This window comes from Lates calcarifer, linkage group LG23 (assembly GCF_001640805.2).
Source record: "Lates calcarifer isolate ASB-BC8 linkage group LG23, TLL_Latcal_v3, whole genome shotgun sequence".
NCBI classification, from domain to species: Eukaryota; Metazoa; Chordata; class Actinopteri; family Centropomidae; genus Lates; species Lates calcarifer.
This window is the reverse complement of record NC_066855.1, coordinates 14284669-14310159: the sequence shown is the minus strand read 5'-3', so window position 1 is coordinate 14310159 and position 25491 is coordinate 14284669. Positions and strand designations below refer to the sequence as shown.

At 39.7% G+C, this 25491-nt stretch overlaps 2 protein-coding genes across 4 annotated transcripts in view; both read left to right on the top strand.

Moving 5' to 3' along the window:
* The window catches only part of LOC108886867 (serine/threonine-protein kinase WNK4-like), a 74359-nt gene that overhangs the window by 3011 nt on the left and 45857 nt on the right, over positions 1 to 25491 (top strand).
* arhgap27 (Rho GTPase activating protein 27) lies at positions 935 to 24646 on the top strand. 3 transcript variants are annotated; one of them, XM_018681948.2, is made up of 18 exons: positions 936 to 1079; positions 2359 to 3179; positions 13320 to 13781; positions 14614 to 14853; positions 15161 to 15241; positions 15482 to 15604; positions 16713 to 16799; positions 18970 to 19037; positions 19177 to 19264; positions 19733 to 19834; positions 20331 to 20429; positions 21019 to 21124; positions 21267 to 21401; positions 22320 to 22418; positions 22524 to 22601; positions 22769 to 22900; positions 23059 to 23164; positions 23370 to 24646. In XM_018681948.2, the coding sequence occupies exons 2-18, from the start codon at positions 2397 to 2399 to the stop codon at positions 23545 to 23547; spliced, it is 2967 nt and encodes a 988-aa protein (XP_018537464.1). In that variant the 5' UTR covers positions 936 to 1079; positions 2359 to 2396; the 3' UTR covers positions 23548 to 24646. The 3 variants fall into 3 exon arrangements, with proteins under 3 accessions (XP_050922209.1, XP_018537464.1, XP_050922208.1); XM_051066252.1 differs by lacking the exon at positions 23059 to 23164 and having other exon boundaries at positions 935 to 1079; positions 23370 to 23535; XM_051066251.1 differs by lacking the exon at positions 15482 to 15604.

Here is a 25491-nt window from a genome sequence, read left to right as displayed (position 1 = left end):
TATAACCAACACCAGCTCTACAAAGAAAAGAAAATTCTTTAAAAACTGTTCCAAAAATAGTGAAAAGTAACTTTATCCTGATCATTTCCTAAGTCTTCTAATTCTATTAAAATGCTCAACATCCATCCAGAATATTTGTATATTACTATACAATGAAAGAACATATGGCTAAATTATTTTTGTAATCCATACAAACAGTGACAATACTCCATATTCAATCAAAATTTCTCCATTTCACGTTTTACTGGAAATATCTGATTTAAACTGGTTTGAAAGAAACCATTTTACCTTATTACCAGCACAACAATCCAGTTAATCATAACTTCATATCTTGTCCCAGTTTAAATTATCTGTTGAGGTGAGTTATGTCTCAAACTATATTCCTGATAATGTGTCTACATTACAGTTACATCTTGAGTTTCTGTCTTCAGATTGTATTTGACTTGAAATTCCAGCAGAGGGCGTGTACAGTATGTGCTGAGGAAGAGCACAGATGACAGTGGTGATAAACACACATACTTTAGAGCAGTGTTTCCTTTACATTTACTCTCATTTAATCTTGTTCTCCTGTCATAAATGGTACTATATCATATTGCTTTGTATGCCTATAAACATACAAACATTGTAGATAATTTTGCTTTTTTTTTTTTTTTTTTTTTTTTTTAGAAATGTAATAAGTGTTCTTACATTTTTTACATTCTTTTCATAGTACAAACATTTTTAGTATAGCTGTGTTGTAATATCAAAATGAGTCATCTTCTTGCTTTTCTTTCCAGTCCACTCTTTGTGCGTGAGATGCCATAAAAAGCATGCATAAATATAAAGATCACATTGGGAAGTAGCTATGGTTAGAGTCGGACTTCCCATTTCTTGTGGCTTCAGCGCTGTAATGTCTCATTGGTTTACTGCTCTTTCAGTAGAGACACACACATTTACACAGAACAGGAAATAAGATTGAGGCAGACGAGCAGAAACGTCCAAGCAGCGGTTCGAGCTGTGCGACTCCAGCTCTCTGCATACACAGCTGCTTCAGGTCGGTCTGAGAGACATTACGAGGGAATTTTTGGAAACAAAATCAGGCAAGTAGATGAAGCATTATTCCACACTGACACCTCAGGATATTAAATTCCAGGATGTGATTTTTGCTGTTGCTGTTGTTGAGTCTGTTTTAAGGTTGAAAGTGTATTCCAGTTTATATGAGCTGCACTGAGTTTTGCTTTAGCAAAACTATAGTGAACTATCAAATTCAACAAGTTACTGTGTGTTCAATGTAACTTAGAAATGAGTCAGGGAGGTTTTCCATGTTGGTTAAATTTCTTTTCTTTTGCATTTTCTATTAATTTTATAACGGGCAAATGATTTCAACACATATAAATTCACAGACACCTGTAAAAAATAACATGGAAATGTTAACAATAGAAATACAAAACTGTGTCAGTTGTTTTGTATGTAAAATAGCTGCAAACCACAACATCCTGTTCTTTTATTATATTATGTGTGCTTCAGAAGAAAACAAATGCTGTAAATACTCTGAGTGCTGTATGGATAAAATAATGCCTGATAAGGCAAACTGAGATTGCCAGGTGACGTCGGACTGACACAGTGTTGAGGTTGGTGCAGGCTTCCTGTTTTGTGGCTAAACATTTTTCAGTCTGCTGTGCTTCTAGTCTATAGGTTTAGGTTGAAGTTGCTTTGCAGCAAATGGAAGCAGCTTCCTGTCTATTCCTGTGCACAGCAATAGAGGCTTTTACCTCTGCCACCTTTTTTGTTTGTACTCAATTCAAACCTGAAACTAAAACAAGCTTGTTCTAAATCAGCTTTCTGATGATGATGTCAGTCTGTAACTATAGATGCTGTACTGAACAGGCCAACCGGGTCACTTTTTGCCTCTGTTTAAAGCAACTGTTGATATTTCTTGTTGGAAAGTCAACCAGATGGCTACACAAACACTACAACAAAAAGATGATAAAAACACATAGAATGACAAGAGGGAGACACAAAATTAGAGACATAAAACATCACAAAATGATGGTAAAGAGACACAAACCTACAGGAGAAAGACCCAAAATGATTACAAAGATATGGAACAAGAGACACAGAATAACTGCAAAGACAAACAAAATGGCCACAAACAAACACAAAAGTGCTACAAAAGAGACTGCATTAAAAGCTGTACCTTTTTTAAGTCATTTTGTGTCTCTCTCAGTCCATTTCATTAACATATAACAGCTAAGGTATAAAGAGGTCAAATCTTTCTATAGGTGAACGAGTATGATAATAAACTGTGAGCCTCTAGCTGACATTTGTAATAGCCACTCTTTGAAAGCAACACCACCTTTACATTTCCTCTATTTGCAGCTCCATGATGTCCTCACATTAACTCAGAGGCCACACGCATGCACCAGAGCATGGAGCTTGTGTCAGTGCAGTATGAGTATGAGTACACAGCGAAGGATGGTCACCATGTTTCCATCAAACCTAATGAAAGCTACATCCTGGTCTCCAAGACGAATGAGCACTGGTGGCACGTCCGCAAAGACCTGGACACCAAGCCCTTCTATATCCCCGCACAGTATGTGAAAGAAGTCCAATCGCATACTGGAGACTCCCCCGGTGCTAATAACAGTAAGCTGCTGGATATCACTGATGTAACACCACGTAGAGGGACTACAGTGATCCGTATGACAGCTCTGGATCCTTCAAGAGAAACATACCGGTTCTCCACTTTTGGTTTATGTGAAAACATACCAGATGTGAAGCCCAGTGAGACTCTGAAAGAAGGACAGACCACCAGCAGCTCTGCACCTTCCCAGGATAATACAAAGACGCACAATTCAGCATTTACCTCAGCACCTCTGAAAACTGACGGCCTGCAGCTGTATGCAAAACCTCATCCTGTGTCAAAGGTCGGGAAAGAACAAAAGCGGCCAAAAAGCTTACTGCAGGACGATAAAGTAGAACAGCCACAGACTTTTGTGGATGATGAGGACATGGACTTCCCTTCACCCCCTAGTTCACCCATATATGACACCATACCAGAGATAAACATCCAAGACTTTGACACATTTTCTGAGCTGCCCAGTCCTGTCCCTCCAGATGACGTGTCAGCATCGCAGCAGCAGAGTTTGAATCAAGCCACAGAAGAAACTTCATCCACAGATGCTCTTCCTATTGAGCAGGTAAGGAAATCCTGGACTGGACTGTGGTTTCACAGCCAGGAGAGGGCGCACTGTTACTGTGTAAAATGTTGGAGGTTGGCCACTACGTATGAAGAAATGTTCATGTTTTATTTCTTTTCATTCTTTTATAATCCTTTTATGCTCTATAAATTTATATTAATTAATTACAAATGTAAAATACTCACATTTGTTGTTTGCTTAAGTTTTTATATGTATTTGATAGGACATGCCTAAACCATTGTCATTGCACAGTGTCACCTATTAAGTAAAATGGTCCTGTGTGTAGTCAAGGGATCTCAGCTGATTGTAGACTAGATACACCTGTAAACACCTGTGTCTAATACTTGTCTGTGGTTGTCAGTCTGGGTGTAAGGTCACAGATAAATCTGAGGGTGTCAGGAAACGACTGTTGGCTTTTCTGTGTGGGGTGTGGAGTTTGCCTACATGGGTTCTCTCAGGGTACACTGGCTTCCACCCACACCCCAGAGACATGCAGGTTAGGGTTAACTGGTGACCCTAAATTCCTCTTACGTGCAAATGTGTGTGAATGGTTGTTTGCCCTGTGATAGACTGGCAATCTGTCCAGTGTGCAGCCCCCCTACGACACTCAAAGGATAAGCAGTATAGCTAATGGATGGATGCATGTTCTGCTACTTTTTTCAGATGTTGCTCTGCTCTTGGCATCTTAATGTAACACTGGACTGTTTTTCCTCTTCAGGCCTCTATAATTATTCAAATAGTGTGACCTGAGGGGTAAGTCACACTGACAGAGGAATATGTGTGACAGGGTTTGTGAGTAGACACGGGTTCATTTTAAAGACTCATGGGCAAAAAGATTAGAAACAGTCATATAATGCCTCAGTGATCTCATTTCCTGCTCACCTAAAGACCGGATCTCCTCCAACTTTCATTGTATCATTTGCATTTATCAGTCTGTTGGAGTTCATAAAGTGTAAACACATTTTGGTGATTTACTCTGTTTACTCACTGGGGTTCTGTGAGTTTTAAAAGTGAGTGGAAAAGTCTGACAAGTGTGAAGTTGTAAGTGTAAGGAGTTTTCATAGTTTGTGGCATTGTTTTGCTGTATGTTGTAACAGCTCAATGAAGAGTTCCTTTCACAGGAACAACTCGTTGTGGTTCTTCTTCTTCTTCTTTAGTAGTGGATGACATATTCAGATATTTTACAGGAGGTTTGTGTTTAATGATGTACTGTATCATTAATCATGTTTTCTAATGATCATACTTAACAACATGTAAACTGTATTTTAATATTGGAGCTGGTTGTAGTGCAGCTAAATTTGAACTATTTTAGAGATAATTCATGTGTTGTGTAATTAAATCCTGTCTGTTTAAAAAAAAAAAAAAAACTATGAGCAGAGCCATAAAAACAAACAAACAAACAAACAAAAAAAGGCCAAGTGTTTTCAAAACTGAACTAGGACCAGTGATGGAGGACGTGTTCAGATCATAGTAGTACATGAAAAGTAGTATGGAGTAAGTGAAAGTCCTGCATTAAATGTCATTTTAAAATAGCACCTACATTTTATTTATTTATTTTTTTTAAATATTCCAAATAGCAAAAACAAATGAACATCTAATGCAGAATAATTGTTCCATGTATGTGTTGTACTATTTCAGCTGATTCCATTTAATATATGGTTGTTAATTTAATCTATAACAATACATGATATTTTATAAGTTGATCACATGAAATCACAGTTCTCATTATGAACAGTAAATAGTGAATAATGCTGTCAAGTAGTTGTAGAGAAAAAAATAGAACTGGTCTCTTGAAAATGTGGAGTACAAGTGTAACTAAAGTAACATGAAATTAAATGGAACTACTCTAGTTAAGTACAAGTACCTCAGATGTGTACTTGGAAGAGTACTCCACTGGTGTAGCATTAGACTCCTACAATATTTTTGAACTCATGTTTTAAAGAATTATAATAATAATAATTAACAGCTCCTTTGTTCACAGCAGTGGTCTACTCTCCCAAAACCTGTAATCAGACTTTGATGAGTATAATCCATAGAGTAAGTACAGCAGTTGAGTATTGAGTAGAGATTTTCAGACTGAACCACTTGATGATTGTGACACTTTTTGCAGTGAAGGTCCTGACTGGGAATACCGTACTGGTGGTTGGGTTCACAGTATCTGTGCCAGCTCATCAGCATATGAATGACCGGTCAGTCCCCTACAATCCATTTCAATGGGCGAAAAGAGGTGCTTCTTGAATACCTCAGTAAAATAAAAAAGCAGCTGATTCAAGATCTCAGTTTTGGTCAGCGAAACTTTCTGCGGGTGTGGGATCCGCGTTTACCCGGTGTGTATAGTTTTATCTTTATGATTGAACGTCTTTTTTGTTGCACTCTTGGTTTTAAAAGTTGGTTGAAGTTGTTTAGGAGGAGCTGCGGGGTGTGAACCGGCTTTAGATTGGAGGACTTTGCTATCAACTCTGAGGGGTTGTAGAGAGCTGTGTTCAGTCAGAACAGGTTACAAACAGGTTGTGTCGGCTGGGTGGTTTCCTCTGGAGGAAGGAAGGAGTTAATCCGAGAGCGGCGGGCCACTCCCAAACCTCCAGCTGCTACCTGGTTTCCCCAGCACCGATAACGACCCTGGGAATCATGATTAACCGCACCGCAGGGAAACGATGAAACATGCGATTTTAAGTCTCACGTTAGCCTTCCTTTCCTCTTGGATGTAGTTCGGTGAATGTAAACGACAGAAACTTTTGTTTCAGGTAAGTTTGACGACAGCTCCTCTCGGTTTTGCACCTGTTGCGAGGTTACAGGATAAGGAGTGACGTCAGCCAGGTGTCAGTTTGGAAAGGAGAAAGTGTTTGTTGAGATTTCTGTTCAGTTTTAACCAAATGTATGTGGCACTCTGAGCCCTGTAATGGCTGCAGCCTCTCCCAGTACAACCAGTGTTTGTGTGCATCACAGCACTGTAATTATCAGCTGCCTCAGAGGAAGGCTTTGTTATCACCTAACAACACTGGATACACTTTTATGAATCTCTGGGTTTAAAACTCTCTCTGGTTTTAGTTTACTTGTTTCAGCCTCTCCTCTGTGGAGGCATGAATGAGACCCCACACTTGTAACAAGACTGCAGACGTGCCAGGACCCCTCAAGTGCATTAATTCTTACCCCACAATGGAGGGCCATCTCCATGGTGATGTGAGGGTGGGGGAGAGGGGGTTCTGGCCTGACTCCCAACAAGCAGGGTTACAGAGCTTTTAGTGCCAGCCCTGCCATGCAGTTGTCGGCGTGTGTGTTCATATGTAATGTGCAGAACTTGCAATTAGCCCAAATGTAGGTCACTTAATATCAAGGGTTTATGTGGGCTGTTCTTTGGTCTCAAATGGGATATTAAGTTTGGTAAGTGGATGATAAATCCAGTTGGGATTGGGAATCCAAAGTTTGGTTAATTTTAACTTTACAACTTGCACAAAGGCAAACTTTAATGCAGGCCTGTTTTGTTCAGTGGTTCTAGCTGTGACACCAGTGTGTCTGCTCTCTTTGGAAAAACCTCTCTAACCATTCATGATTAATATTGAGTATGACTTTTCTCATTTATCTTTATCACTTAAAGTCGAGATAATTGCCACAATGGGTACAAAGTCCCATTGATCTTTGACAAGAAACAGAAGAGTTGTTTTGTCCCCCTGTGTACACCACCATGTTTTGGTGTCTTAAACTGAGCAGATGATCCTGTTTGTCCATTTAATCGTTTTTGAGAAAAACTGGAGCTTTTCCACGAGCGCCTCACCTCACCTATACCAGCGCAGTAATTCCTGCTGTTCTGTGGAACAGACAGAGGAGAGGGTGACTCAGATGCCAAGAAACTGCTCCAACAGGTAGTGTGAGTGTCTTGTCAGACCTTTCTGTACATGCCTACCTGACAGAGCATGTGTTCACGGAGAACAGGTGTATGTATCTTCAGCTTCCGGATTGTTCCCGGTCAGCATCAGCCTTTCAGTTTCATCAGTCTCTACTCATAAATACAATATGTTGGGAAGAGTGATGCATTTTTCCATTTAAACTGAACATTTGGGAGAATGATTTAGTACATTCAGTCTCAGGTTTTACCAACAGCCTGTGTGTCACATGGGTCTGTGCATGTGTTATTAATTTGAGCTGTGTGTTCTATATACACTTCATACAGGTTAGGCAGGCCTACCCCCAGTTTGTACCTACCTTTATATTTAAGCCACAGAGCTAAGCAGCTGAAAAATAACAAAAAAAATTAACAGGTTGCATCAAATTTGTATGAGAATATGACTGCAAATGACGTGTCCTTGGTCATTTGGGCACAGGCAAAATATTAGCAGTTATTTTGTATCAAAACAGAACATTTTGGAAAGGAACACAACTACATACCAATATAACTGATAATAGCTTTTAAAATTTTGGTTCACATTGTACGAATTCAGCTAGGAGAAGTCTGTGATATCTACCTACTGTATTTGTTTAGATTAGGAACAGGAGGTGCAACTTGGGAATCTGGTTAAAACTTTTGTATTCATGCGACAGACTGGATATTTTTTTCATCCAGATGGTGAGAAGAGTCTTTGAGGATTCTGGTAATCCCTTCAGAACAGTGGTGTTAAATGACCTTCTCATTTTTCAAAGATTGTTGGGTATTTAGGAAATCAGCAGCTTACCCTGTAACTGGAATGTAACAGTAAGATATGGGAGGTAAATCAGGAGCTAAGACAGGTGTTAGACTAAGTTTCTGAAATCTGCTTAAAAACAATATGATTATGGTACAGCACTGCAAAATACCACTCAGACTGATCAACAAAGTAATGTATAGATAATCTGCAGGAAGATCTGCATGCGTCATACTAACATGAATGTCCTTTGTGTCATTAGTCATTGTAAAATGTCTTTGTTAAGTTGTAATGAGGTATTTAATTACTCTGATCCTATCATTCTGAATACAGTGGTGTTTTGCTGCATTTATTAGTGCAGAGCAGAAGGTTCCCAGAAAGAGAGGTACTGGTCTCAAATGTTGTAGCAGGCTGTTTTCACTTTGTTTGCATGCTGTGTTTTGATATTTACTTTGCACCCGATTCAAAAGGTCAAGGTGGCAACTTTGCAAAATAGTGGAGTTTCCATATTGATTGGCTCATGTTTAGTTTCCTTTGAGAGGATTGTAGTAACTGGTACTTGTAAGTAAGTGTTTCCCCTCCTACACAGAAAACACTTTACCTGCAAAGTGAGAGGGTGGAGAAATTTGTCATGAGCAAGCAATATGTGCAGGTTTTGTGCGTCGGCATGCAGATCTGCCCTGAGGTGTAAAGATAAGAACGTGATAGGCTGATGGATTCTCCATCGAGCGTTTGTTGAGTTATCCTGGATTCTGGGCCATGAAGAGTGTGATGTAAGAGTGAGGGGTGGAGCCACATTGATTCAATAGCTCAACTGTGTGCTTTGTGGCGTGATTTGGGCCCCAATTTGGTACTCCATTGTTTGATTGGATGAGTGCTAATGTGGTTAAGTAATCAAGCAGATTGCTGCTTCATGCATTGCTGAGGGCAGCGAGTTGCCTGCCCTGCACTGCAGGATTTTTTCATTCCGCATCGTACTCGGAAACACTGTTAAATGAAAATGAAATAGTTATATGCATCTCCTAGTCGTAAAAGTAAAACAAGCCACACAAACAATTTTTCATTTTGGTACAACAGTATGAACTTGTCAAGGTTTTTCTCAGGCACATTTGAATAGCAAACTATCCTCTGTTGAGGTACTTTAATGGAGAAAAATGCAAAGTGTTTTGAATGTTCCAGGAAGCATCGATTCACCATAGCCATGATTCACACTGGAACTTATAAAGCAACTGACAAACATGGCTGTGGCAGTACAAGCACAAGTTACCCACTCAAACCTCAAGCCTAATTTGAGATTAACCCTAACCCAAAAACCCTGACCAGAACGGACACAAAACACCCTGCTTGCTGTCTGCAGACTGGCTGATGTAGAAGGAAGTGCTGATTGAACAACTGGACTTCCTGTTTCGAGCCTTTACCCTCGTGGACCACAGTTTTAACAACACAATGTCTCATCAGGCTAGACTGTCAAAAACAGCTCTCCCAGCATCATTGTGGGGAATTATTGCTTCCCCTTTTTCCCCCAATATTGGCTGAGTGACCTACGAGGAGAAGGTTGAATACTGTACATTTTAGAGAAGCTGCTGCACATGTAGGTGAAAGCATGGTTTTTAATTGGCTTTCATGTTTTCTTCTTTTGAGTTCATTTCTAAACTACAAGCCATGTGCTCTGTAAAAGCCCTGTTTCTATCGCTGCTGTTTCCTTTTTTTTCATATGGGCACATAAGCAGGAAGTAGGTTGAAGTGACCTGCAAAGTTTATCTTGCTCCGTTTATCTAACCCTCTCCTCTGTATTGTTTTCATTGTCTCTCTCTGCTTTTGGCTCTTAGCGCTCACAGACAGTTACCCTCTACCCTGCTATCCTGTGCAAGGGAATTCATGCATAGGCGCACACACACACACACACACACGCGCACACACGCTTCTCACCCAGTCCTCACACAGTCCCTTCCTGCTGCTATTGTAACAGAGTTCACAGTTCTCCTTTCTATCTGGGCTGCAACTGTCACAGCTGCAGCAAGAGGAGGATGTGCACTTGAGGGTGTGTTTTTTGTGAATGTGCCTTCGCCTTTTTCCTCATCACACGGTGATTGAACGTGGTCGTGAGTCGCTTGAGTTCAGTCTCCCGTACACATTTGGATGTATGGCTCCTCTAAAGAGAACATTATAAACATGGTGGACATGTACTCCAGGGTTTGGTCAAGTCACCGGGCCAAGCAGCGCTTGAGTCTGCCGGTAGTTCCTCAGGTAGGTGATCAAAGCTGTTATCAGATCAGCTTTTATTGCCAGATTATAACGTTTTAGTCTGCGTGGTCAGCGTACATTTGTATGTTCATATGTTGTGATAACAGTCCTGCTTCCTGCTTTGCGTAAACATGTCATCTCTGCACTTGTTTCTTTTCCTGTACTGAGTGGAGTGGCATGAACAGTGAAGTGACAGCGCTGACAGCTGTTGCTTAAAAACTCTTTTCTTTTCTAGATGTTGGTTTTGAAGTTTTACCTTTTCAGCCTGGATGTTAAAAAACCCAGTTTTGTGTGTTTTGATGAGTATTTTAGTCACTTACTGGGGACACAAGCAAGTCTTTACATCAAAACGACCACAGCAGGGAACTGGTGTTATGATGTGTAACATACAGATGAACAAGAAGCAGCTGCTTCAAAGGAACAAGAACACTTTAAAATGGTGCTTTTCATCCTGAAAAATGTTAAACGTAGCAACACCAGGCCAAGAATTGGTTGCCTAAGGGGACAATAAAGTATATTGTATCGATAATAAACAAAATGCTCCTTTTCTTTGAAAGTTTTTTGTTCTTTTTTAATGTCAGCCATGTTTTCTGTCACTGGGCACAAAACTGATGGTGTTCACCTACAAACTGCAGAGATGCTAACTAGGGCATAGTGCCAGTGGTAGAAGTCCTGCATTCAGAATCCCAACTAACTAAATGGACTTAACATTTCAAAACACAGTCACAGGATAAATCTGAGAGGTCGTACCAAGATTGCTGAAGAAGGAATAAAGAAACGTTTCTTTGGTGGAGCTGATAACAACTCAAGCTATAGGACAACTTTTTGTAAGAGAGTGAAATTGAGTTAATCTTTGACATGTATGTGAAATCTTTAAAGGTAACAGCTGTTTGGATAAATGTAGTAGAGTAGTACAATATTTCCCATTGAAAAGTAGTGGAGCAGAAGTATAAAGTAAAATAAAATGGAAACCTAAGTACGTTAAGTACCTCAGATTATACTGAGTAAATGTATTTGGACTGACATATTTGCATGCTAGTGCCCAGTCATATTCCATTCAAAGTGATAACAAGCTAACACACCACAGCATCACAGTGTCTGTTGATTCGTATTTGCTCGTAGTTTTGGAACATTTTATTACTGTGTACAGTTTTACTTTCATTGCATGTGGTTGTGTTTTGGTGATTTGTTCCAGAGGATGGGGACATTCCAGCGTAGCTGTTTCAGAGATCAATTAAACAGCTCTTTCATTTCCTCTGGTCTGTTTCTGTTCAGTCGTGGTGTGTTGTTTGGAATCTGTTTCGGGGTCAGTTGTCTGGTTGTCTGTATTGATTGCCTCGTGGTTATATCGAGATCAATAATGAAGCAAAGTCAGCAAAGTGATAATATTGAATGGACACATGAAAAAAAACACAGCTGATCATGGATGAAAATACTGAAATGCTCCCCTCGCTTCGCTATATTTTAAGTTAGATTCACGTTAACTACTTTAGTCTTCATCCTCTGAGCCCCTCAGGCTGTTGGCAAATGTGGAAAAAAGTATTCAGAGCAAGAGCAGCAACTCCACAATGTACAAATTCTCTATTACAAGTAAAAGTCCGGCATCTACAAGTTTATCAAAAGCAAAAGTACTCATATAGGAATATAGGAAATGGCTACCCTGATGGTGCTTTATTATAGATATTGTGCATATATCATTGTATTGCTAGCTAAGTAACACTTTCCAGTTGTAGATGGCTGAGGTGGAGCAAATGTTATCTGCTCTGTGTATTGCAGGGCAGTTTAATCTACAAACTCTCCCAATCTCCAGAAAGGAATCTCTGCAGCCTATAAATAATAAGGGAGATAGCTGCACTAGAATTATGGAAAATGTAGCTTTGTTACAGGAAAACATGTGACACAAGGGTTTGTGTTGACAATAGCTGGGAATATTCACAATGCACTGTCAGATGTTACAAATTTTAAAAAAGAAAATAAGACTCTAAGGCTAAAATTACAGCCAACAATGCAGATCACACGATTTGTATGCACAGTAACAGGTAGCTACAACTATTAACTAAATGCAGGGCATTAAAAAGTAAAATAATTACCTCTGATTTGTAGCGGAGTGAAAATACAAAGTATTATAACATTGAAATTCTCAAGTAAAGTGCCTCAAAATTTCAGCACATAAACTTAACACGTTGATCGCAGTCATGAACAGATACACCGCAAATGCGCAGGCCTCAGGTCCTGGTAAATATAGATAATGACGCTAGCTATAAGACGAGACATATTTAGAGAGTAGTCTGACAGAGACAGCAGCCTCTCTCTTTGTATTCGTTTTATCATGACAGCATCAAGGCTCTCCAGGGCTATATATCCCAGGGACTCTCAAGGTGAGGAATAACTGTCTCAGTGGAACCCAGGTGAGAGGAGAGCGACTAAAATAAAGATTTGAGTGTTTTTGATGGTAATTGTAACACATAGTTATTGCGTCACAGTATCAGGACTGCTGGGGACAGAGGCCATCTTTCATCACACTCTTTGTCACTCTCACTGGCCTTCCCTAAGCAAATTAGTTGTGTTGATCGGGTCTATTTGCATGTCATGTTCCTGTCACATCATGTGGAGCTCAGTTTGTAAAAGTCACATCGCATGGACAGAGAGAAACTTGAACTGAAAGAGTTGTCATTGGTTATAAGACAACAAAACCAAAGATAATGCAGAGGTTTAACCTGGTTCTCTGCATTTTGTGCCTGTGGTTAGATGCTGTCATTGGGTTGCAGTTAATCAGGTGGCTATCTCAGCATAACACACCACTGACTGACACTTCTTAATCTGAAAAGATTAACCAGTACAGACAAGCTTTGACATCATTTTGAGCATTAAACTGGTGGGTGTTTTTGTGCACAAGAAATGAGGCTAGAATTAGGTAATGATCATTTTTGTGGGAGGAACACCTCTGTGGTTTGTGTTATTTTTTTTTTGGCTATATGCTACTTCCTGAGCTCTGTAAGATGCGGAAGGCTGACTTATAAAGAGCCATAGTCAGAGCAGTGGGTTGAAGGGGTGGGTGGGTACTTGACACTGTTTGACACAACTTTTATCTTGCAAAATTCTGTTTACACATACTCCAAAGTGACAAGACTGTCACTTGAAAGCTTTTTTTAATATGCAGGAAGTTGTCTTTACAAAAGCACACACGCACTGATTGTACACAAGCTTTAGTTCTTGTTCTGTAGAAGCATCTGAGGTTGTATATGAGTTTCTACAGCTCCTTTTTTTCACCTTTCCACAGTTGGAGAATGAAAATCTCCGGTCAGCCGTCTATGTCAATGTAGCACAGCTTCGCAAAAGCATCTCTGAGTCTCCCCCCTCGGCTCCTTCGTCCTTCTCTCCTTCCAACCTTGACCTAGAGGGATGGGAGGTGCACACTGACCAGGAAAGTGGACAGGAGTATTACTACCACCCCGCCACAGGGCGCACCACCTGGGACAACCCCTTTCTAGACTCCCCCACGGATCCCGAGCCTCCTCCTTGCTCTCCCTCACCTCTTCAGTCACCTGCCCTCTCTCCGTCCACCGCCTCCCCCCCTGCGTGGACCTCAGACTGGGAGCAGTTGGTGGATGAGACCAGTGGTCGCCCCTACTTCTACAACCCGATGTCTGGGGAAACGTCCTGGGAGCCTCCCGAGCAGCTGAGCCCGTACCCCCCTCTGATGGAGCCTATGAGTGTGCACAGGTTTCACGAGGACGGGCCGGTAAGGACAGCCTGGCTGCTCTACTTAGTCCCTCTCTGTCTCCTGTTTTAGCTTCACCCAGGGGAAAGCTGTAAATACAGTCTGCTTTTAATAGAATTAAATCTCCTGCACCTACATAGCAGACGGCACTCATTTTCATTATGAAAGCTAACAGCACGAGTACAGAGTAGTCCCCAGTAGGTTCCCTAACTTTAAAAGAACGGAGACATCTGTCCTCCTTTTGAATAAACCAGTGATTAGTGATCATTTGTCTGAAATATGAGGCCCAATGTGGCTATTTAGTAATGTTTCACTGCACATACATTTCCTGTGTTGCACATGTTGCATTATTCAAATAGTTTCACACATTTAGTTCATTTCATTACATGTGTTTTTTTGGCCAGTTTTTCTTTGCAACACAACCAACTGAAGCGGCCCTCTTTTCTCCCCCTTAATGACTCATTTTGAGCTTGAGCTAGAACATTAATGGGCCAAGACAGAATAATACTTTGAGGCCATGTAAAAATGCTGTGACTTATTTATCAATGTCACGGAGAAAGTCCTTGAGCTCCGTATCGGGGCCACAGCAGGAAATTATTCAGCTCACAACATTCAGTGAGATGTAGCAACATTTCAAACACAAAAACTGAACTGAGGCAAAGATCAGGATCAGTGTATGTTGATTACTGCAGTTGTTCCTAAAATGTCAAACTATTCCTTTACCAAGTTAATTTATGTGCTTGTTGATGTTTTAATTTTAAAGGTCAGAAACCCAATGAGTTGCTGTATATTCTCACTTTATTTTTAAATTTGTGTGTTTTAATGTGTGTTTCCACCATGTTCATATCCCCAGCCTCCTCTACCTGAGGAGGACTACCCCTCGGAAGATTACCCAGCTGCTGATCTACCAGAGTCCTACGAGGAGCTCCACGCCACGGGACCTCCCACCCTCCCTAAGGAGTACTCCCTCAGCCACGTGAGCCGGCCCGTCATTCCCAGGGCCAACCTGGACCGCAGTACCCCGAGTGGTTGGAACCTCACCGTGGAACCCAACGGGACCTGGGTGTTCACCAGTGAACACTCTTCGGATCAGGTACGTCCACTGAGACAGACAAAGGATATCTCCTCGAAAAACATGCACGGTGTTGCGCTCGGCTCTACGTTCAAAAAGCGACGGAAGTAGAATGAAAGGCTATAATATTTCAGTCTGGATGAAAGTGGTGGACCCGCTGATGTATCAGCATAATGTAAATATATAGGAGACAAGGTCTTCATGTTATGAATTACTGTTGATTGAAGCCATTTTACTTTCAAGGCAGTACAAATACTTTCAGTTTCTTTTTTGAAAACATCAGTGACATTGAACCATTTTTAACTATGAAATTCATGTCATGCAACAGTGGATCAAGTCTGTGGATGATCGAGGCCAGACCTACTACTACCTGAGGGATGGCTCCAAGTCTCAGTGGAACCTGCCTGAGGTAAAGATCTTTCTGTGGTTATAAAATGACAACAGAGGTATTCTTTTCAGACTGCATAGGGCCCAAACAGCCTTACCAGTTAAAGGTAGGGCAGTCTGTATTTAGCCTGAGAAGCGAGACTCAGACAAAACACTTCCTCCTGCCTGTTAAACCCATTGCTTCGGGCGCTTCTGTTGTCATCTCTCAGATTTTTAAATTTTTTTATTTAAAGTAGAACAAATTGTGTTTTGGTCCCTCCAGGCCCCTGTAGCTCATGGTCAGTCCAGGGTGGAGAATGGTCTTGAGGTGGAAAATGTGTCAGTCATTAAAAACTGGAGACACACCATGGGACCTGCTCAGCTCAGCCCAGCTCAGGATGATGGGGTACACACACATACACACACATATTCACACTCTCAGACCTGCATGTACATGTACATGCTGTATCACACATCCAGGGTGTGTCGCCAGGCTTAAACAGAAATCAGTAGTCTGGCAAAAGTAGTGAGGGTGAGTCCCTACTTAACAGCAGGCACTCCTAGGTTTTTAACCCTTATTTAGCAAGGCAAATCAACTGCAGTGCACTTGTATTTACACTAACAGCTTGAGGACAGAGCGACAGAGGGAGGGACAACGAGGGCCACGTTTGCACACAAACACCTGGTAGTTGCTGGATACAAATAAGGGATTGTGCTTGTTCCTGCTAAGCAACTCAGAGGTTCAATACCCTGCACAAGGGCACAGCAGGGGTAACGTTTATGGTCAGGGCTCGTTTTTTATTTCCCCTCCTACAAGAAAAACATGTCTTTTATCCCTATTTATGGTAAAGTATGTGGAGACCTGATAATTACACACATGTGATTATTGAAGCCATAGACTCCTGTAAAGGCCTCCACTCTTGTGTAAAGGTTTTCCACCAGGTTATTGGAGTCTTGCGGCAGACACCTGCTCCCATTTAGCCATAGGGGATAAGCTCCAGCACAGCTGACATTCCAGTTTATCCCAGAGGTGTTGGATGTGGCTTAGGTCAGGACTCCGTGCAGGCCAGTCAGGCTCTTCCACACCAAACTGGGGAGATCATTAACTTATTGACCTGGATTAGTGTATGTTAAAAAGGGGAGCTTTCCTAAACTATTACCACGAAGTTGGAAACAAAGTGTTGTCTAAAATCATGGTATCGTAATAAGAGCCACATATATGAACAAAGGCATCCGCATACTTTTGGCCATATTTTGTATGTTCATAACAATTTGACAAATGGTAGTAACAGTCAAGAAAAAATATGAATGAAATGAAATACATAAAGTATGAATAACTATGAACTACATGTAAAAGGGTTTACACTGCTGTGGTTTTTGACGGTAGCTACTTATTGCACAAAGGAACATACTTTTATGGCTAATAGTAAATTGCATTTTAGATGTTCTGGTCTCTTGTTTCCTGAATTGTAAATCCTAAAATCTCCCTCTTCTACTCTTCCTCTCTTTTTCAGAGGTTCATGCCAACTCACAGGAGGAACACGTCAGACTACAGCAGCGACAGCTCCAGCACAGGAAACTCTCCGGAGACGCAGCATAATGTGAGTGGAGCTTATGTCGTACCAGTCCGGTCACGTCTGCTGATACTTATTGCTTTGGATTGCTCTTAGCCATTAATGGTGTTCTGTATCTCTCTCTCTCAAGGCTTTTGAGTTTAGAACCTGGAGAAACCCCTATTATCTGACCTCGAGGTGGCTGCGCTATAATGTGGGTTGTTAGTTTGATTGCTCACCTGAGCTTGATCCATAGATAGCAGCGTCTATCTATGATGGGCCAAAAGGTGTGACTGTAGATCACTCACAGAGCATTGTTACTTGAACAGATGTGTTTCATTCCCACATCAGATACTGTGATCATTTGAATCATCCTGTCTTTCATATAGTGATGCTGGGATAGGTGAATTGTGCTGTGTTGTTGTGATTCTATATGAGTTACAACTAGAGGATTTTGGAATAAGAATAGTGTAAATAGTGGGACATACTCACTTGATTTGTGTAACACAAACTGCTGAAGCCTCATTTTAGCTTTAGAATACATTTTAGCAAGACTTCTGTTTTCTCTATTTTCTCTCACTCTCACTTACACTGGAATCACATGAGAAAGGGGTGTTTTAAAGGCCAGTGTGAACAGGAGAAGTGATTACAGCAGGCAAACAAAGTGCAATATACATATGAGCACCTGACTTTCATTTTAAAACACACTTGACAAATCCAGAGAAGTCCATCTCCACAGCTTTAAAATAACACTACGTAACTTTTGCTCTCTGTAAACACAAGTGGTAATTAGGTGCTGGGTGTTGGGCTCCAAGTACAAGCGGTTAAATGGTTTTCATGTACAGAAAACAAAGCCTTTCAATCTATTGTCCAGAGCTTCAACTGTGTAGTCCCATTCACTGAACTAACACACAGCTGAACGGTGTGTATTACCCAGGATCCCCGGCTTCTGGAGCAGGAAGTGCTGTCACTGTAACAAACACACCAAACTCTCCAGGCTAGATACTGGAGACGAACACTGGTTTTTAATTACTTTTGGTCTTTTTAACTGATCCACAGTTCAGCATTACTCTTGAACTTGCTGGGCCTGACTCCAGCAGTTTAAACTGCTGACTATCACTCAGTTTGAGGGAGATGGTACCTGCTCACAGAAGTTGCTTAGAGCAAGAACATGTGTTCAGGATGACAGAGGCTCCATTCTCCCTATTACAAGTATCATCAAAAATGATTCTAAGTTCAAGGTAAAATAGTCATATAATGTTGCTCTAACAGGCTAAAGACAGCTGTCTGCCTGTTGTTCAAATTCAATAGGTCTATTAATAAAGTGCCACTGATGATTAAACATGGTATAGATTAAAGGATAAGTCTTATATTCTTTTCTTCTTGTCAATAAAATCCACGAAAAGACCAAAACCATCCATGATTTACTAACAAGTATTGTCTTTGTATCCAAAGCCTCATAAATCTTATTCCTCTGTGCAGTGGAGCTCCACTCCAGTCTTGTCCAAAAACTACTAAAAACATGTCAGTGAGTCACACTGTTGCACTGGGTGACATGTTCCTTCATTGAACACACACAGTGTAGTTTATTTCTGGCTCAATCCCCCAGACACTGTCCTGCTGCTAGAATTACTCACCCAAGTAAATTCACTAAATCTGTAGCTAAAACTTGTCCTTATCACATGCAACTAATTTTCATTTTTAAACAGGAGTAAACACTTTCATCTTTGTTTGGCACAAAAAGTTCCAGACTGAGCGTCAGAGACAGGGAGAGTGAAGTACTGAGAGATGGACTATTCCATTAGTTTTGGTCTTTTCGGGGGACTTGTTGACAACAGCTACAAGGAATAACACCAGCCTTATCCCTTAAGCATTAATAGACTTGATTAAATATTCAGTTTATTTATTTGTATGATATATGATATATGATATTGAAACTACAGCTTTCTTTCAGTCAATGCCATAGCCAATCAGTGCCTCTTGGGAAAGTCCCCGCTGTGAGGAATTCATCATTGTTCAGACTGTAATAGAGAAGTTTGGATGTGAATGTCACCGAATGCAACCTGCGTGCATGACTTTATTGATGAAGCCTGCGTCCAGCATTGTAATCACAGTTGTTTGTCCCCCATATCACCAAGTACATTTGACTTTACACATAAGCCTAACAATCACCTATAGTCAGCAAAGAGTTAAGATGTTGTTGTTTTTATATTTTCAGGTGCAGAACTTAGAGAAAGCCGGGATTCTCAACAAAACTAAAGTTTCTGAGAACGGCAAGAAAGTAAGGTAAATCAAAACCTCCCTTTGAGGGTTTTTTATTTTTATTTTTTTACAGGTATGACATGCTCACATTTCAGGGTTTGAGTTCAAGTCCCCCACCCCCCAAAGCTGTCTGTGTTAGTCATGCTTATTCCACCGTTTTCAGGAAAAACTGGGCCCAGACGTGGACGGTTCTCCACGGAGGAGTGCTGACGTTCCACAAAGACCCAAAGTCTGCAGCAACTGGGGCCTCGGTATGACATGCACTTAAGTGATTTTTAGAATGGGCTCACATGAGAAGAAAGTGCTCATCGTGCATTAATAAAAAGCCCTGACACCTGAATGCTGCATTGCTGCTCCTGTTGCATTCTGTACATTTCTGAGAGGGTTGTGACTTGGTGAGAAGTTACAGACAGAATTAACCTCTGACTTTTATCTGTCTTTTTTTGTTTATTGTGTATTAAGTCTTTAAGTTTCAATTGCCTGAAATGTTTTTTTCATACCCTCTGCACTTTGGTAGCATGTTTCATAGGGAAATGAAACATCAAACTGCAGCATGATGCTGTGCTTTTTGGGGAGTGACAGTGCAGACAAATCACTCAGGTCATGAGCTGACAGTGACAGTCACAGCTTTTGTTTAACGCAGCCTGTTTCTTGGAATGCAGCGCCGTCAGTTTGGTAAACAGACGTTTTTTTTTTTCTTTTTTTTTGCCTTCATGCAGAACAAGACCAATCAGATTGTTCCAGAGGTCACGGTGGATCTGCGAGGAGCGACGATTGGCTGGGCCTCGAAGGACAAATCAAGCAAAAAGAATGTTTTAGAGGTGTGTTTATTTGTTGTCATGGAACATAATGCAATGTGTTCATTTCATTTGATGGATGTTTTCATCTTGAGCAAACAACATGTGCTTATATTTTTAGCACTGTCACCGCCAATTGAGAAGCTTTGTGTCTAAAACTAAAACCTCACACATTTCTGTTTAATGTTAAATGAACAGTTGTGATTGATTGTTAAAGGCACTAAATGTAAAGTTATAGGTTATTACAAGTCACCCTGAAGGGGACATGAACACCAGAGCCGGATTTCATGGTAATCCATCCAGTAGATGTGAAGACTTCACTAGAGCTACGCCACAAACATGGCCAAAAATAATATGATTCATGGTGACCAAACAACTCATCAGCAGAAATACAGAAATCATAGCCAACAAGTTCTAACTCTGGCATAAAGGAGTGTGTTCCCCACGTTTTCAGAGCTTCTAAGAGATTCAACGAGTATGATGAACTGTCCCCTTTAATATCTGATTTTCTCTCCTTCAGTTAAAAGGCAAGAACGGTGTGGAGTTTCTGATACAGTACGATACAGAGAGCATCATCAACGACTGGCACAAAGTCTTGGTGGACACCATACGACAACTGGCAAGTACTGATAATTATCAGCATCACACTCTTATTGAATTGATATCAAGCTTATCGATTCATTTCTGTCGTTACTTGAAATTGTTTGAAATTGTGGGAAAAACACTGTTTTATTGAGAGTTGAATGGGAAGATTAGTGCCACTCTCAGCTATAGGCAGGAGCTGTTTAGCTTAGCATTAAGACTAGAAACCAGGAAACAGCCATCCTGGCTCAGTCTGAAAATCCACATACCACCACCTTGATACTATCCTTTTAAAAGAAGAAGAGGAAGAAAAAATTACTAGAGAATAACTAATAATAATAATTTAACCTGTCTCCAATAGAACTGTTAAGATTTTTCTAAACGTCACAATGGAAATGTTTTCAATACACTTGCAGATTATGTTATTTTAAGAAAAATGACACTTTAAGGCCCTGATGACAGAAAATAAAGACTGAAAAGATTTTTTATTGTTTAGAGACTCAGGTTGCTAAATTCAGTTTAAACCATGTGACAAATCTCTTCATTGTGATAAATGAAAGTGATTAAATGCTGCTCTAACTGTTGAGATGCAGATCATTTACTCTGTTTGTATGTCTGTTCATCAGGAGTACCAGGACCATCACTCAGATGATGAGGACGGGGACTTGTATGAGAAGATCCCCAACACAGAGAGAGATGACAAGACTGGAGGCGGCGCGGACAAGCGAAGATGTAAGCTAAACAAACTACATTTTCCTTCATTGTGAAAACAAACCATGTATGATTTAATTGTGGAATGAATGACATAATTATTTAGGCCCATTGACAGCTATAATTACAGCCATTTTAAATGATGTAACATTGCCTCCTGCAGCCTCTAGGCCCAGTGTCGTGTCCTCATCCAGCTCTGCAGGCGACGCAGACCAGAAGAGGGTTCGAACCAAGCTGATGAAGTTCCTCATGAAACGCCCAACTCTGCAGTCTATCAAGGAGAAAGGCTACATCCGAGGTACGCTCAAACAAGGACATATTGTCCTGTAGTTCTTTCCATTTATTTTTATTTGAACAGAAGCCAGACAGTGGTTACAAGAGATTCTGTTGGCAGTAAAACAATATGGAAAACATAAACACAATAAAGACACAGATACGTTATTAAGACAATTAAGATAATAAAGGTGTTGATACCGCACAGAAAATACATAATAAAATAAAAGGTCTGTAATAAGAGCAAAGCAAAGCTGCAGTAATTAAACTGAAAATTAGAACCAGTTGGACCTAACTGTTGGTCGAATCACTTCAAGACAATTTGGTCCAGATTTGTCTTCTCGTGTCATTTGAAGGCTGTCGCTCACCAATAATTTTAGTGGAAACTGTGATAGTATTACCCATCTGATTTTCTGTTTCACATTTTTAAATCCTCCTAGCAACAAGTCACTGTTATTAAGACTGATTTACATGTTTATGTAAAAATGCTGTAGCTATTTTTCCCTTCAGGGAAAGTAGCTGTTGCTCTGGTGATAGCTAACAGATCCTGTGTTACTGAAGTGAATATAATGTACATTTAGCTTTTTTTATATTCTGATACTAATTTGAGGATTATTCTTTTAATCTTTATTATTTATTTTGTACTGATTTTATACTGAACATATAATATGTGCTGTATATTTATTCCTTTTTATTGCAGTTGAATTATACTGCTGTTTATATGAATGCTATAATCACTTTTACATCAATACTTTATGTTTGATACTCTATACTTACATGTACTACTGATGAAATTATGGTTTGTGTGTAGCTCAAATAGCTAATTCGGTCTTATTGCATTGAATTATTATCAATGCAATCATCAATATGCATTTTTTTTTAATACTGCTACTAGTAACACTACAGTATTAAAAATGATGATAGCTGTTTTCATTCCCTTCAGATAATGTGTTTGGTTGCCATCTGGCCACGCTGTGTGCACAGGAGAGGACCTCAGTTCCCAGTTTTGTAGAGAGCTGTATCAAAGCAGTAGAAAAGAGAGGTAATCTACTCTGTTTATATCAAAGTCAAAATCAAGCTGAAGTCTTTTTGCTGTGTGCAGTATAGCAGTTAACTAACAGGTGCTGTATGATGTGTTGATTTACAGGTTTAGACATTGATGGACTCTACAGAGTGAGTGGTAACCTCGCTGTCATTCAGAAGCTACGCTTCAAGGCAGATCATGGTAAACTCAGTTTACAAGTTCATATGAATTAAGCTGAATAATTCAGGGATGGTGCACTCAGAGAGAGTAGATGTTTCATAGTGCCTGCAAGGATTCACTGTGTAACTGTAGACAGCAGCGCCCCCTACTGTCTTTTAACTGGCTGTGCACCTGTTGTGTTAAAACAGAGGAACTGGACCTCGAGGACGGTCAGTGGGAGGATGTTCACGTCATCACTGGAGCGCTGAAGTTGTTTTTCCGAGAGCTTCCTGAGCCGCTTTTCCCTTACAGCCACTTTAATGACTTCATCACAGCCATCAGTAAGCAGATTCAATGTTGTCCAGCTAATTTGAACATACTAGAATCACCTGTTTGAAAGAGGAATGTTTAGTCTAAATACAGCAAATATCTAAATTAATGTTAATGATTCTGGTAGTGGATGGTAGATGATTTATAATTAATTATCTTGTTTTTCTAGGAATTCCTGATTACAACACAAAAGTGTCTTGCATGCAGGATTTAGTCAGATCACTTCCTACTCCAAATCATGACACCATGAAACTTCTTTTTGGGCATTTACGCAGGTATACATAATTGTTTTTGCTTCTACTCTTCATCACATAATTTAACAACTTGTACATTAAAAGATTAATGAAGTTAATTTCAGAATGTAATTGAAAAAAGTTTAATTGAATGCACAAGTCTTGCCTTAGCTGCTCAATGCACACCAATAAAATTACAACAGGAAAATTACAATTCCTCATGTTGTTATTTTATGTCTTCTGACAGGGTCATTCTGTATGGGGAGGATAATCGCATGACTGTGCAGAATGTGGCAATTGTGTTTGGCCCGACGCTGCTTCGGCCAGAGATGGAGTCATCCAACATTGCAATGCACATGGTGTTTCAGAACCAGATAGTGGAGTTCATTCTCAATGAATACGAGCGTATCTTCCACTCCAGCTAAAGCAGTCACAAGCCTCCAGTGCAGACCTGGGCAAACGTCTTCATCTGCTCAAGTGCTAGATTTAACTTTGCATGCACATAAACAGCTTCGGTGCAACACCTGAAAACAAACCTCCTCTTGTAAAATAAGTTAAAGGGCTCCTCAAGTTTTCTTTGCTCAGAATATTTGAAGTTTAACCACTAGATAAAAATCTAGATAAAGAGATCTTCAAATAGTCTTTGCTGAGAATATTTGAAGCATGTTTAAGCGCTGATTTGTCCAGATTTTCTCCATAGGAGGCTTGCACTGTTAGTACTATCTTTGGCAGTATTGTAGGATTGGAAATTGAGCTGCACACAGGTGTAAACAGGTGTGGTTTGGTTTCCCGTCTCAGAGCTATTGAGCTTGTTTCTTGGTTGGAGGAAGGACTGTGTCAGATTGCTCTCGCTCCCTGAGATTCTAGCTGTCTTAATCTCACAAGTCACTTTCTGGAGATTTTTGTTGTTTATTTTTATTTTTTCTTTGTTTTGGTTTGTCTAAGTCGCAGTAATAATAGAGCCCAGGTCAAACTTCGTTCAAATGCATTAATTCTCTCTTTAAGAAATGATCAATTATTGCTTCCATCTTTATTTTAGAAAGTTTAATGACCTTTAAACATTGTTTTGAATTTGAAGTTAAAATATATCTCATATTGCAATAACTGAGATTTTATTCTAATATTGTGTTTTTGTTTTTCAGTTTCATTTTTACCCATGGATTCTTTTATTGTAATATAGAAATGTATAAAAAAAAGAAATATTAATACCATTATCTTGCTGTGAAGTAGATGGTGACATAGAAAGCTTGTGCAGTCTATAGGTTATTTTCCACAGAACTGCAAAACACCCATTTTTCAATCAAGCTGTACTTGAAGAAGCTGTATGATAACAAGATAGAAACATAAATAAGTAACACATCTTTTTGACAGTTGGTGGTAAAGCCATTCAGACCATGAAACAGAGAAGTGGATACTAGAAGAGATTTATGTCCTGTAAATAGACATAGATGGCATATTTATGCTGAAAGTTGTTAAAAATGCATGTTATGCAATAATAAAGTAACTTTATAAAAAAAATAATAAGGTAAAGCTGTGTGTTTTTTCTTGTCAAATAACTCATGAAAATGTGCCTGTAGACAGTTTAAATTGATTGAAATTTAAATCATATATATATATATATTTAAGTTTTGACTAAACTGAGATTGTCCATTAATAGACTTATAGTCTATCACAGGAACATACAAGTGATTCACAGCGGTGGAGGAAGTATTCTAGGTCCTTTATTTAATTAAAAGTAGAAATAACACATAGTAAACAAAGTGTTACCAGCATGAAAAAACTACTCAAATTAAAAGAAGTCACAATACAGAATGTCATTACAGAGTCCTACTGTCAGGTACGTTATTTTTTTTTATTATAACTCATGCTTCAGTGTTTAAGCATTACACACGTTACATTGATATACTAATCAACTGTTGTATCTTCAGTTGGTTGAAGCTGAACTTGTGGATAGTTTCACCAATAACAATGCATCGTAATTTGTAAAGTGATTGCACTTTTTCTGTGTAAAATCTTAATCTACAGAGGAACTAGTGGTACAGCTGAAAACTAAATATATTGGGCTAAAAGGTGCAATATCACCTCTGCTGTGTAGTGGAACTATTAAATAGCATGAAATAATGATATATATACTATTTATTACTATTTTGTATTTTTATTGCTACTTTATATATACGGTATGTGTATGTTGACATGTATATATGTATGAGCATTTTATTTTGACATTCGGATGTTTTATTGATGTATTTAACCAACGTCCTGAGGAAACAAGATTTCATTTGAACTGTTTCCATTATTGTTGGAATGAAAAATAAACTTAATTTTGAAACTTACCACTCAAATAAGGTTGAAGTACCTCAAAAAGTACA

What these genes read in the sequence shown, in the direction of transcription:
- arhgap27 (XM_018681948.2), top strand. Translation starts at nt 2,397, where the DNA reads ATGCACCAGAGCATGGAGCTTGTGTCAGTGCAGTATGAGTATGAGTAC. An exon ending in GCCCAGCTCAGGATGATGGG is followed by an intron (nt 15,605 to 16,712) that starts GTACACACACAT and finishes TCTCTTTTTCAG; the next exon opens with AGGTTCATGCCAACTCACAG. An exon ending in GAGAACGGCAAGAAAGTAAG is followed by an intron (nt 19,038 to 19,176) that starts GTAAATCAAAAC and finishes CACCGTTTTCAG; the next exon opens with GAAAAACTGGGCCCAGACGT.